The 12,719-nt window shown below is 44.8% G+C and overlaps 1 protein-coding gene across 1 annotated transcript in view; it reads left to right on the top strand.

Moving 5' to 3' along the window:
• Window positions 1-9,364: 9,364 nt before the first annotated feature.
• The window catches only part of LOC121442906 (uracil phosphoribosyltransferase homolog), a 30,324-nt gene continuing 26,969 nt past the window's right edge, over window positions 9,365-12,719 (top strand). The window contains exon 1 of the mRNA XM_041644545.1: window positions 9,365-9,880. Coding sequence (XP_041500479.1) covers window positions 9,495-9,880 — 386 coding nt within the window. The 5' untranslated portion in view covers window positions 9,365-9,494. The remainder of the gene's footprint in view (window positions 9,881-12,719) is intronic.

The following is a 12,719-nucleotide window of genomic DNA, read 5'->3' as shown; positions in this document are numbered from 1 at the left end:
GAAATATTTCGGTCTCTAGCTTTTAGTTGTGATCCTGAGACCTAGAATATAATCCTAATCTTTAGAAGGCAGAACCAAGTTTTAATATTGTAAACAATTTAATGTTTTAAATCAATATCAAGGGTTTTACCTTTAAGTTACAAAATTTGGCTGTCAGCAACTTTTATTCCTGTACATGAATGTAGAGATGCATGCAGCTTTAATATCTCAGCAAATAGCATTGCTATAAACCTTGATTTTTTAGGACAGGGCAGAAATTATCATATAGAAATATATTGTAAACCAAAGTATATTGCAGATGAATGCCTCCTTGGTGGGGAGAGCATACGTGGGTCCCCTTAGTAAAGATGGTGTTGAGGTTTTTGTTTTGACCTCAATTAAAATGGGAGCTATTCACCTGTTTGTATTATTCCAGAGCTGTTGTAACCTGGAGTTACAAGTTTTACAGATTTTAAAACAAGCACACATACACACACAGACATAAAGCAAGCATAATGTGGTCACACTGTTTACACATTTTCATCCATGCATGAGGAACAAACTCGACTTTTAACAGAAACACAATGTTAACAAAAAGATGGAACAAAACTCTTCCTGGGAACCGTGTCACATGACCAATTTAAAAAGCCTAAAGTAAGAAAGAAACCATAAGAATGAAAGGTGTTTTTATGGCATCAAGGCAGCTCTTATCAGGTTGGGGCAGCCGCCTGCTGACCGAAGCATGGAGAAGGTACTATGGAGGGAAACTGAGAGGCAGGAACAAGCAAGAAGTGGCAGGGAAGCAGGAGCCATGTGCAGGACACACTGGCTGCATCTTAAACTGTGGGTCTCCCAGGCTGTCGGGGGAAGGGGCGAGCTTCTGTGTGAATCCCAATGTGGCTGGGAAGCACAGGCAAAGTTAAGAGTGTCCAAGAAAGGAACAATTCAGGAAGCTGAATGCGCAATTGGGTGGAAGCTTGAAATACAGACAAGCCGAGAAGCAAGGAGATTGCCCACAGGCAAAAGCCAGGGAGAAAGACTAGGGACATAGGAGAAGGGGGAAGGGATGCTGTGCTCAGGAATCTGGCCAGGGTAGCTCAGTTCCGGTTTGGACAAAGTTTGTAGGGTGTTTGGGGAGCAAGCTTGTACCGGGAAGTATCCATTCACAAACCATTAGCCAGAGAGTGGAAGACTAAAATAGAACATCCTCTGAAATAGTCTGGGGTCAAAACAGGAGGTTTGGGGTATCCCAGTGCAGGACGTCTTGCATACAAGGGCCCCAAAAGGTAGAGAACAGGCCTACCGCCTGGCACTGCAGTGTCTTTATAGGCAGACTGGGAGGCGAAAGGAAAGGGATCCTGGATCCCTTTAGGGGCCATCGCTTGAAATTGGGTAATTCACCGAGCAAGTCTGTCCTATGGTGGGGAGTGGAGAGTGGTTTTCCATTGCCACCTGGTAGCAGGAAAAGTTTTAAATCCTAGTTAATGATGGAAGCCACTGCCGCTGATGACCAATCAAATGCTGGTGATGCCGCCAATCAAAATTAATAAATCCAGGTTTATTCTGAGCAAAGCACTTCCAGGTGGCCCCAGCTGAAGTCGAGGAGACCACAAGAGGAACCCATGAGGTGGGGGTTTTAATGCCCTCCTGGGATAGAGCCTCTGGGATTTCTCAGGGGTGGAATCTGTACTGAGGCAACTCCAGGGGAAGGGGCTTGGGGACGGAGCCTCCATTCGAACATTCCAGACTCTTTGCTTCTGTGGATGCCAGGGGCTGGAGTGAAGCTTCCACCTGAACAGTAAGGAATATACTGAATAATGACACATTTGGGGGAAAAAGTGTACAACAGTACCTATTCATTGGCTTTTCTTTTAAATAATATATTTTTGTTTATAAGGAATTTAAAAGTATAGTGAAGTGGCTTGAACATCATTAAAATCAATGCAAAGAGATTACCAATGCCAAGAGTTCAGGAGAGGCCTATTTATTTGTATATTTATTTAGAGACAGTCAAGTAACTCAGGCTGACCTTGAACTCTAGAAAGTCTACGTCCTCTCACCTCTACCTACCAAGTACTAGGATTACAGATGTGCGTTACTCTGGTTATCTAAGCATAAGAATTAAACAAGATTATACCCAGATTCCTTACCTCAGTTATTTAACACAAATTTGGCACATATGTATAGTATTACAGGTGAGATATTGTCTAGTCCAATATAAGATGTGGTCCACAGTAGAAGATTATAACCAAGACTAATCTGAGGACACGATTTAAGAAGCACATTGAATTTCTCAAATTTAGTTTTAAATGCATGCTCTTGCATTTACAGCCTGCATGACATTGTCAAGTAAATTAATCTAAGTCTTCATTTTCTTACTTGTAAATGGAGATAATAAGATGAACCACGTCCGAAAGTCATTAGAAAGTCTAAGATACTTGAAAATAGAAAATCGAGTTTATTATAAGATCTCTTTTGTTTTCTCGCAACTTTACAATTAGTTGATTATTTTGAAAGACCCTCGGTGCTGGGGAGACTCTCACTCAAGTCTCGGGATAACAGGACCCCCCCAGTAGCTCACTAGAGACCATCCTCCTTGCAGTCACACGAGGCTTTAATGATGAGGTGAGACGAGAACCAGTGCCCTGGGGCCGAGACTCATAACCCACACAGGGGAGGAGTTCGACCCCGAGTGACCAGGAGAAGCAATTTTTAAGGGAAGAAACCACAGCCCAGTGATCCGGAATTGGCAGGGAGTGTGTCACAGAAAATACCTAAAATACTAGTGAAGATTACAAGGGGGCAACCCCCTGCCTCTCAGGACCACTCCCAAGGTCATAATCAGCTAGTTCCTAAAACACATTACAATGACAATCACAAGGGGGAAACTCCCTGTTTCTCAAGATTATTCTCAAGATTACAACCTAATTTTATCTTCAGCTAGTTCCTGAAACACAGGAACTAACCGGCTAATCCTAGATTTTTGATTCTTCTCTTCCTGTTTGGATATTTGGCTATTTTCTTCCTGCTGGGGAGGTCCGGATTTATCCAGGTCTTTCAGTTTCTTTAAATTAAGCTTCTAAGTCTGGATTTTCTTATCTGTTTTGCCACATCAAATGAGGTAAGTGTTCTGGAGCAGGGCTGTGGTGGTGCATGTCTTTAATCCCAGCACTTGGGAGGCAGAGGCAGGCCTCTGTGAGTTGGAGGCCAGCCTGATCTACAATAGCTAGCTCCAGGACGGGCTCCATAGCTTCAAAGAAACCCTGTTTCAAAAAGCAAGGCAAACAAACAAGCAAACAAAAGCATTCTGAAGAGACTGCACAGCTACATATGAAGGACTCTTGTTAGGATGTATAATAGATCTAGTTTCTCAAAACCTTTAAGGATTGTCTTAAGTTCAGAACTTGAGCCTCTATATTCGGGAGTCTGACCAATTTAGTGCCTGGACTTTAATCCACCACAGGCTAAAAAATACACAACAAAGGCTTGCAAATAAAAAAAACTACTCTTGTATTCATTGCTTTTCAAAATGTGTTATCTCTTAAATATATCTTTGTAACAAAGAGAATAATGTATTAAGCTGATTTAAAAACAAACAAACAGCAAACCACCCAAAATGAAGTCATGTCAATTACTGCAGGGGAATCGTCCAGCTTTTAATTTATATAGTTTTCTACCTGTATCAGAAAGGGGTAAGCGAGAAAGCCAGGATGAAATTACTTAATGTTGCTGTTTCCATCTAGTATAAAGGATTTGATGCTGAGCAAACTCATCCCTGCTCTGCAAAGATGCAGGCTTTCCACCACCACTTGAAAATTTCAAGACCTTCATTTATTTGTATCTTTTATCTACTTTGACACCCAGTAAACTGCACAGATTGTAATAGGAAAGATGCACTCAGTATTTCATTAACTGAATGATTTTATGTGTGGGTGAAGATTGGATTTAGAGTTCAAAGACTAGAGCTCCTGTGTTAGCTCTATTCCTTTTGAATGAGTGCCCTTAAACAATTATTCGACTTTGTGAGACAGGGTTTGTGTTTTCTCCCTGCTGTGTGTGTGCGTGTGTGCGCGCGCACCCAGGCTGGCCTTGAATTGGTGATCCTCCTGCCTCAGCACTCTGAGTACTGGGATTATAGTTATATATCACCATATCTGGATTTTTTCCTTGAATTTTGAAACAAGAAAATGCATATGAATGCTTTGTAAATTATAGAACACAAACCTTAATGTGCAATTACGATTAATCATTAGTAAATTTTATCAGACCAGAACCTCAAATATAGACCTGCTAATGCTTATTGGTTAATATAAACAAGTGTACATTTAACATGAAAGTAAGGACAGAAGACAGACTGGCAATTGTACTATTCTAATTCATTATTGTATGGCATTGAAAATAAGGTCACAGGATTGATGAAACAATGGACAAACTCTAGGGCAGTTTTGGAGCCAGGATATCTTTGTTCATGATACAATACTGGGCTTCAGTGAATTCCCTTAAAGTATTCATTGACAAAATAGTCATTTGTTCTTGCCTACTTGACGTACGCAGATGCAGGTTTTAAACCTAGAGACCCTTGCAATTTGCATTATGTGCTAGGTGGAAAGGTGTACAAGCTTTCAAAAGTGTGTGGGATTGCATTCGAGATTTTAATTTCACAATGCAATGAAATTTATGCAGTCTACATTATATTTGTTGTTCCCTTGCAACACTACAACTCCCAACATCCCTCTGGACGGCAAGCGCGGGACACATTTCCCAGAAGCCTTTGCATCCTCTGTTAAAAGCAAGGACAAGCCACAAGTTCGCCCCTTCTTAACCCTTCCCTTTGTCCCTTCCTTTCACTTTTCCTAGTGTGTTTTCCCCTCCCATTAAAAAGTGTACCACGTGGTACCGCCGCTTGTCTGTGTCTTTTCCCTGCGTAATCCTCTTTACCCCATAGGACAAACGGGAATTAAGAACAACATTTTGGTGCGGCCGCATCGACTCAGAGACCTCTCCATCTGGTGCCCGAGGCTTTGCCTCTGGGCTTCACCGACAAGGTCCAAAGAACCAACAGCCTTCGCTCACCACCACCTGTTTCCACGGCCATTTCAACAGCTTCATCCTGATCCGTAAGTTACCCTGAGTTGGCTTCCTTCCCCCTGGGGCGTTCAAAGACTGTCCGGCCGGCTTTCTTTGCACACCTCGGGCTAAGGCTAGGTTGCTAACCCACCTCCCCCGGGTTTTTTTTTTTTTGCCCTCGGCCGAAATGCTCAGTCCGCGCACCCGGAGTTCGGCGCTCCGGGCTTTTTTTCTCCTTCTTTCTTCCTTTTTTTTTCTAACTTTTTTCCTGAACACTTTTGGGCCACTTTTTGTGGCACCTCCAGGCCCTGTGCCCTAAAGAGCTTAATCGCCTCCTCCCAGCCGGGACTTTCTCTCCCGTACGGTTGCTGGGCTCAGGGCAGTTAAGAGTTAGCACGCCCCAAGAACGCCCGGGACGCCAGCGCTCTTGGCTTGCCGTGTTTGCGGTAATTGTCTCCTCCCAGCCGGGGCCGGGGCTTTTCCTCCCCCCGTACGGTAGCTGGGTTTGGGCCAGTTACCTTTTGCGGACAGACTTCATTTCAGTCATGGGCTCTGTAACCAACCCCCACATCTGGAAGGCTGGTGCAATGCCATCCCTCCAGGGACCCTCTGCTCCCGCCGCTGCTATGGATCCCGCGGACAAACCTCAACCCCCCTGCCTCCACCCCCCCCACCGCGCCTCGGGGGGGCCACTCACTCTCGCTCTGCCCAGCTGAGCGACAGCGACAGCTCACCCAATACCGTTCCTTCTCCGGGCCAGCCTCGCCCCACTTCTCCTGCAACAGGTCGTGCGTGTCTTCCGTTTCTTCCCTGTCTCCTCTCCGCCACAGGCCACACAGGCAGCTTGGTGCGTCTCCTCCCTGTCCTATGCCTCCCCCTCGATCTTCCAAGGCCCCTCTAAGCTCCCGCTGTCACTAACCACCACTCTCCCTTTGTTACACCTAAGGATATCAGGCTCCTAAAAGCTACAGCAGCCTCCTGTCAGATCTGCCAAAAGTCAGATCCCAGGACTAAATATCGTAGCTTCCCTTTCCCTACCCACCAAGCAAGGGGCTCCCTTCCGGGAACTGATTGGCAGCTGGATTTTACTCATATGCCCACAGTCAGGAGGATTAAATATCTCCTGGTTCTGGTGGATACAATGTCTGGGTGGGTTGAAGCCTTCCCCACCTCTAACAAGAGGGCCCAGACAGTCTCTGATATTCTCCTCCGAGAGATTATTCCTCGGTTTGGACTCCCAACTTCTCTCCAGTCAGATAACGGTCCAGAGTTTACTTCTCAGATTTCTCAAAATTTGTCTAAAGCCCTCGGGATCCCCTGGAATTTTCATATACCATACCATCCTCAGTCGTCAGGTAAGGTAGAACGAACTAACCGCTCTTTAAAGGAAGCCCTCATTAAGATGTCACAAGAACTCCACCTTGACTGGGTAAGGCTCCTGCCTTTAGCTCTTTTCCGACTCCGAGCCCTTCCAAGGGGCCCCCTCCTCATCTCACCCTTTGAACTCATGTATGGGCGGCCGGTCTTAACCCCCGGCTTCTCATCGGAGACTTCCCCCCTTCCTGACCACCTGCTCACTCCCCTCCTGTTCCACTTACGCTCACTACTATGGGACTTCACAGATCACTCACTACCTCGACCATGTGCTAATACATGTCCGCCGCCAGTTAAAATAGGGGATGAGGTATTACTCTCACCCCCAGGCCAGCGCCCTTCACCCCTTTCCCCTAAATGGCAGGGCCCTTTCAAAGTAATTCTTTTAACTCCCACAGCTGCCAAGCTTAAAGGAATTCCTCATTGGATTCACCTGTCACATCTTAAACCGTTTATCTCCACAGCCCAAGATAATCCTTCATACACGGTGACTCAAACCGGACCCTGTACTCTTAAGTTCCAAAGGACGCCGGATTCAGCCCCCCTACTACAGTCTAAGGACAACAATGGTCCCGATCCATCGCTGTGTTAACACACCCTCCCTTCTTTAAATTCATAAATAACCGTCTAGCTGTCGTTACAGGTACCCCCAACAAATACGAAGACAAGTGGTAAGCAGATTCTCCTCTACAAAGCTCTTATGTAACAGGTCAGCCGCTGACTGCAGCAGTGGCCCCCTAAAATGTTAAGAGATGTATGGTTAGAATCTATTTCTTTTAAGACAGTTTCCTTAAGCTCCGGGATGCCAGCCCAACGGATCAAACACAAAGGAATAAGTATCACTTAATATTTTTATCATTTCTTAACCCCGGACATCCTAAGACCCTCTCCCCCCACTCTTCACCCCAGCTCTCCAAAAATCCCCCCCCTCTTTTAATTTTTTCTTTTACTAATGCAACTTTTGCCTTCCAGCATCTTAATGATGACCCAGCTACTCAGGAAAAGCCACACAGATTTCTTCAATCAGCCGCCTCAGACGACAGCCAGGACTTCAAACATCAGCGACCGACTACACCAGCCAGCAACCCTGGACATGGACATCAGTGACCAACTGCACCAGCGACCGCAAACGCCAGTGGGACATTGCCAAGATAATCGGACATTCCCTGGACCCCTCAACGCCCAAAGTCAGCAGGAAGCAGCCATGAGAGACTGGACTACGCCCCCATTCCCTACCCTTTAAGGTCCCCCAATTTTTTTTAATCAAACCAAAAGGGTGAAATGTTGTTCCCTTGCAACACTACAACTCCCAACATCCCTCTGGACGGCAAGCGCGGGACACATTTCCCAGAAGCCTTTGCATCCTCTGTTAAAAGCAAGGACAAGCCACGAGTTCGCCCCTTCTTCCCTTCCCTTCTTAACCCTTCCCTTTGTCCCTTCCTTTCACTTTTCCTAGTGTGTTTTCCCCTCCCATTAAAAAGTGTACCACGTGGTACCGCCGCGTGTCTGTGTCTTTTCCCTGCGTAATCGTCTTTACCCCCATAGGACAAACAGGAATTAAGAACAACAATATTCACAGATAGTAATGGACAGACTTGGAAGTAGGACACAGATGAGACACACAAAGAGGAAAACATGACTAATAACAACACCAGAGCAAGAAATGAGTGAATAAAATATAAAACAGACAACTAGGTCAAGGTTCATTTTCTGCCAAAGGCCTGGAGAGTCCCATTATCTGTCACTCATATTTCTGTAAATTTGTGTGTGTGTGGGGGGGGTATACTGTGGTATAGGTAATGAAAATAGAAAGGCTATCACAGCTGGGGAACAGAGGTTTTAGTAAAAGGCAGGGGGAGATAATAATACATGACATGAAAGTGAAGAATGAACTACTGGGGGTTGAAGAGGAGAAATAGGGGATGAAGGAGAGGTGGGGGGGAGAAAGGTCAACCCAAATAAAGCATTATGAAAACGATATAATGAAACCTATCGCATTGAAACAAGCAAACAAACAAATAAGCAAAACAGATCTTTGAGTTACTTGTTAAAACTAAAGATTCTTTGGTCCTATTTCATGATTACTGGGTTAGAATCTCAATGGTAAGCTATGAGACGTTGCTTACATTATGAATTTTGAGACTAGGGCTTGCTGTGTAACCCAGGCTGGCTTCGAACTCTTGGGTCTTTTGTGTCAGCTTCCACAGTGCTGGGATTACAGATGTGTGCCTTTCTGTCCGGTCAAAACTTAGCATTTTAACGAGCTCGACAATTGTTCTAATACACACAGATGTTCGAAAATTAATATCCTAGACATTTGTGTTCTTCTCTTTTGTGAGTACCTATGCATTTTTGAAAGGCACCTTTCCAAGTATTGTTTGGAAGAACAAAGTGACAGTGTATCGAAAATGACAACAAATTTCCATGGCAACATGTGCAGTGTAGGGCCCAACCAATACTAGTAAGAAAAACTTTGCTGATCAAGCACACTTATGAAACTGCAGCTTCTAGAACTGTCTAGAAAGGCCATACTTTTCAGTGGCCTACTAGTTCTTCCTCCTTCCGTAACACGAATAAACTATTAATTAGCTTGAAGACGCAACTGACTCAAGTACAATTTCTTTGCCAAGTCAGAAAGTCTGAAAGCATGGGCCTAACATGTATAACGCACCCGTATTTTCTCTTGGCTGTACCAAAGGTCTGACTGCAGGAAGTCCTAGGGATTTTCCGGGGACTCAGCAACCAAGAATTTCTGGCTTAGCCGGGTTTGCCAGGCTACGTGTGAGAATCTGTCTAGCAGGAGAGACTCAAAAGAGTTAACAAACCAGCGCGCTGCAGACTGACAGAGAGACAGGCCAATAAGGTGTCTAAGCCGGCAGTACGTCTGGTGTGGGCGGGTGTGGGACAAAGTGTGCAAAAGGACCGCGGAGGCCTAGGGGTGAGAGGGCAGCCAGGGTTAGAGATTGCTGGAGGCGGGGGCCCGGAGGAAGCACGTGTCCGCATCCTTTTCTTTCTGCTCTTTATCTCTTTATCCTTAGGGTTGATAGCTGCGGGGACAGCCCGGGGCCCAGTGTATGGCCACGGAGTTACAGCGTCCGGACTCCATGCCCTGTCACAACCGGCAAGTAAACTCTACTTCAACCCCAAGTCCCGAGCATCTGGGAACAGACGACCCTATCCTGGATCATGCTGAAGAAAATAACGCTGCCATGGCTAAGCTGACTCTCCTCCCTGGGCACGCCCATTCCAGCATGCTCTGGGAGCGGGACTCTCAGGCCTGCTGTGGCATTAATCTTCACTCTGAGAACCACAGTGACAGTAGTGACAGTGGCAACTACGACGCACCTGTCGGTGACTCCCTCCTAGGGGACTGTGAACTGTCCCGACAGATCGGGGCACAGCTTAAGCTGCTGCCTATGAATGATCAGATCCGGGAGCTGCAGACTATCATCCGGGACAAGTAAGCCCTGAGCGGAAGGGGAAAAGGGAGTGGAGGGGCTACAGGGTGAAAGTAAAAAGCCTGTGTTTGAATTTGGCAAACTGGCCTTTGAGGATTAGAGCCAGGCCTCTTTGGAGTGTGAGTAGGAGAGTCAGCTAGACACATTCAATAGCCCTCTTTTAGTTCTTGTGGCTAACGTTGCTTTGTGTAGAAATGAAACCTTTTAGACAGGTTTCAGCGTCTTCCGGCCTCTTTGTCTCCAATCCTCAACTATGCCTGGCAGGTACACACCCCTATGCCATCTGCTCAGTTCCTGACCACGTGGTAAATGTATAACCCAGAAATGGTAACTGCTTGTGGTTATTATCTCCTAACAGCCCAGGCTCACAGAAATAAAGCAATTGCAAGGGAAATGATACTGTACTTCTCTGGCCCTCTGACTCATAGTTTGTGACTGCAATGTGCCATTTTGTTTACTGTTTGGGAGTGCAGGTTTACTGGTCTCCAGAAAGTTGAACATTCCATTCTTATCAAGATTGCTTACTGAAAACTTACAGGCCTCAGTTAACTGCAAAGGCTGCCTAAGAACATGTTGGACCCTCCTAATCTCACAAATAAGTGTAGCAAGAAGTTCAAGAAGTTTGGAATATGAGTCTTATCAGATGAAATACAGCTGCCATCCTTCCTTTCCTTCCTTTCATTTTCCTTTTTTTTTTCTTTTTTGAGACAGCGTTTCCCTAAGTTGCTGCTCATATTCTGGCCTCAAACACAAGCCAGACTCCCAAGTGGGTGGAACGACTGGACATGAGACAATGCCTGGCTCTTATTGGCAGCTTTAAATGAGTAGCTACAGCATATAAGACCGCTATTTTTCCAGCATGCCTTGACAGTTAAAAAAATGCCCTAATGGCCTGGTGGTGGTGGTGCACACCTTCAATCCCAGCACTGGGGAGGCAGAGGCAGGTGGATCTCTGTGAGTTCGAGGCCAGCCTGGTCTACAAGAGCTAGCCAGGTCAGCCCCCAAAGCTACAGAGAAACCCTGTCTCGAAAAACCAAAAGAAAAAAAAGAGAAAAAATGCCCTAACTTAAATCAGATCCTACCAGCCTTACCATGCTCTTGTAGTAGGCTCCTGCGTTTCCTCACTGCACTGTTCCTGACTCTCACATACATGCACCTTTTAAACACAGCAGCCTTGATTTGCTGACAGCCTCTCAGCAGCCTTCATTGGATTATCTGAACCTACCAAAGGTGGGAGTGTTTGGCCCCTTTCAATTCTGAGACATCCTTGTTTCTGCTTTCATTTGGAATTCCCTATATCCCCATTTAGGAATGGTCAGATCCTGTTTTTTAAGGCTACACTCATTCTTTCTGGCTCCCTTTCCCTGACCCTTTAAAAAGGAAGACTTGTCTTCTATTTTGAATATTATTACATGTGCATGGATCTTACTTTGCGTATTAGGCTTTATTATGCTTTATGACAGAAATCTTTTTACATTTTTGAATTACAGCCATTCCTTGCCAGGAAGAGATGCTCAATCATTAAAGAGTGTTTCTATCTTTTGTAGAGCTGGAGTTTTACTATATAGCTATTTGATCCTTCTGCTTTAGCTTCCTGGATGCTTGAGTTATGGGAGCGTACTACTATGCCCGGACCTAGCTCATAAAATTTTATTTATGAAACTGTACTATTTGTTTATAAAGAATCAGTGTTGAAAACTGTGGTCATGTGATCTAATGGCATAGAGGTTTTGAAAAAGATAGGGCATAGGCTTGGTAGTTGTTGGAACAACTGAAGTAAAACATCTATGAAATAAAAACAATTTGATGATTCTTTTTTTTCTGTAGCTTTAGAGTGTGTCCTGGGGAACTAGCTCTTTTAGACCAGGCTGGCCTTGAACTCACAGAGATCCACCTGCCTCTGTCTCCCGAGTGCTGGGGTTAAAGACGTGTGCCACCACCGCCCAGGAATTTTATGATTCTTAGAGTTAACTAATTTTGGTTCTTGGACCCTATTGTATTTATCTGTAGATGAGTTCCAGGGCTCAGGAAATTTTTGGTTATTTTATTTTTCCGTTGTCATGATAGTTTTAAAAATAAAATCTTGAAGAACTGGAATTTAGCTCAGTAGTGGAACTTTCACATTGTAGACACAAGACCTTGGATTTGATTCCAAGCACTGCAAATAAGAACATCTTTATTGCAGTACAATTCATATACAATACAATTTAAGCATTTTAAAGTATATACTTAGTAGTTTTATGTATGTTCATGGTTGTTTATCATCACCTACCACAGTCATGGCCTTACAGGTCAATCCCCATTTCTCTAATATTCCCTCAGTCCCTAAGCAGTAATTAGTTTACTTTATATTTTCTTTGGTTTGCCTATCGTGGACATTTTATCTTTCTTCATGTGTGTGGTATATGTGTGTGTTGCTGTTTGTGTGGGTACAGGTATGCATGCATGACTCATGTGTGTGGAGTGCAGAGAGACGTTGACATCTAGACCCTTCCACAATCACCACACATCTTATTTTTGTGTCAGTTTCTTTTATTTTTTTTAATAAAGAAAACTATTTCTTTTCATTGCACATACCAATACCAGTTCCCACTCCCTCCTTTCCTCCTATCCCCTCTACCTCCCCCGCCCCACCCTCAATCCACTCCTCAGTGGCACATTCCTTTGGGGAAGGTCCAAGGCCCTCCCTACTATATTTAGGCTGAGTAGGCAGATTGATGAATATCATAAATTCACCATAGAGCCTTCATCCAGCAACTGATGGAAACAGCGGCAGAGACCCGCAGTGGAGCACTGGACTGAGCTCCCAAAGTCCAGGTGAAGAGTGGAAGGAGTGAGAAT

This window comes from Microtus oregoni, unplaced genomic scaffold (assembly GCF_018167655.1).
Source record: "Microtus oregoni isolate MIOR12 unplaced genomic scaffold, Mior012 000097F_ref0000449, whole genome shotgun sequence".
NCBI lineage: Eukaryota > Metazoa > Chordata > Mammalia > Rodentia > Cricetidae > Microtus > Microtus oregoni.
The sequence above is the reverse complement of the archived record's forward strand: the minus strand, read 5'-3'. Positions and strand labels throughout refer to the sequence as shown.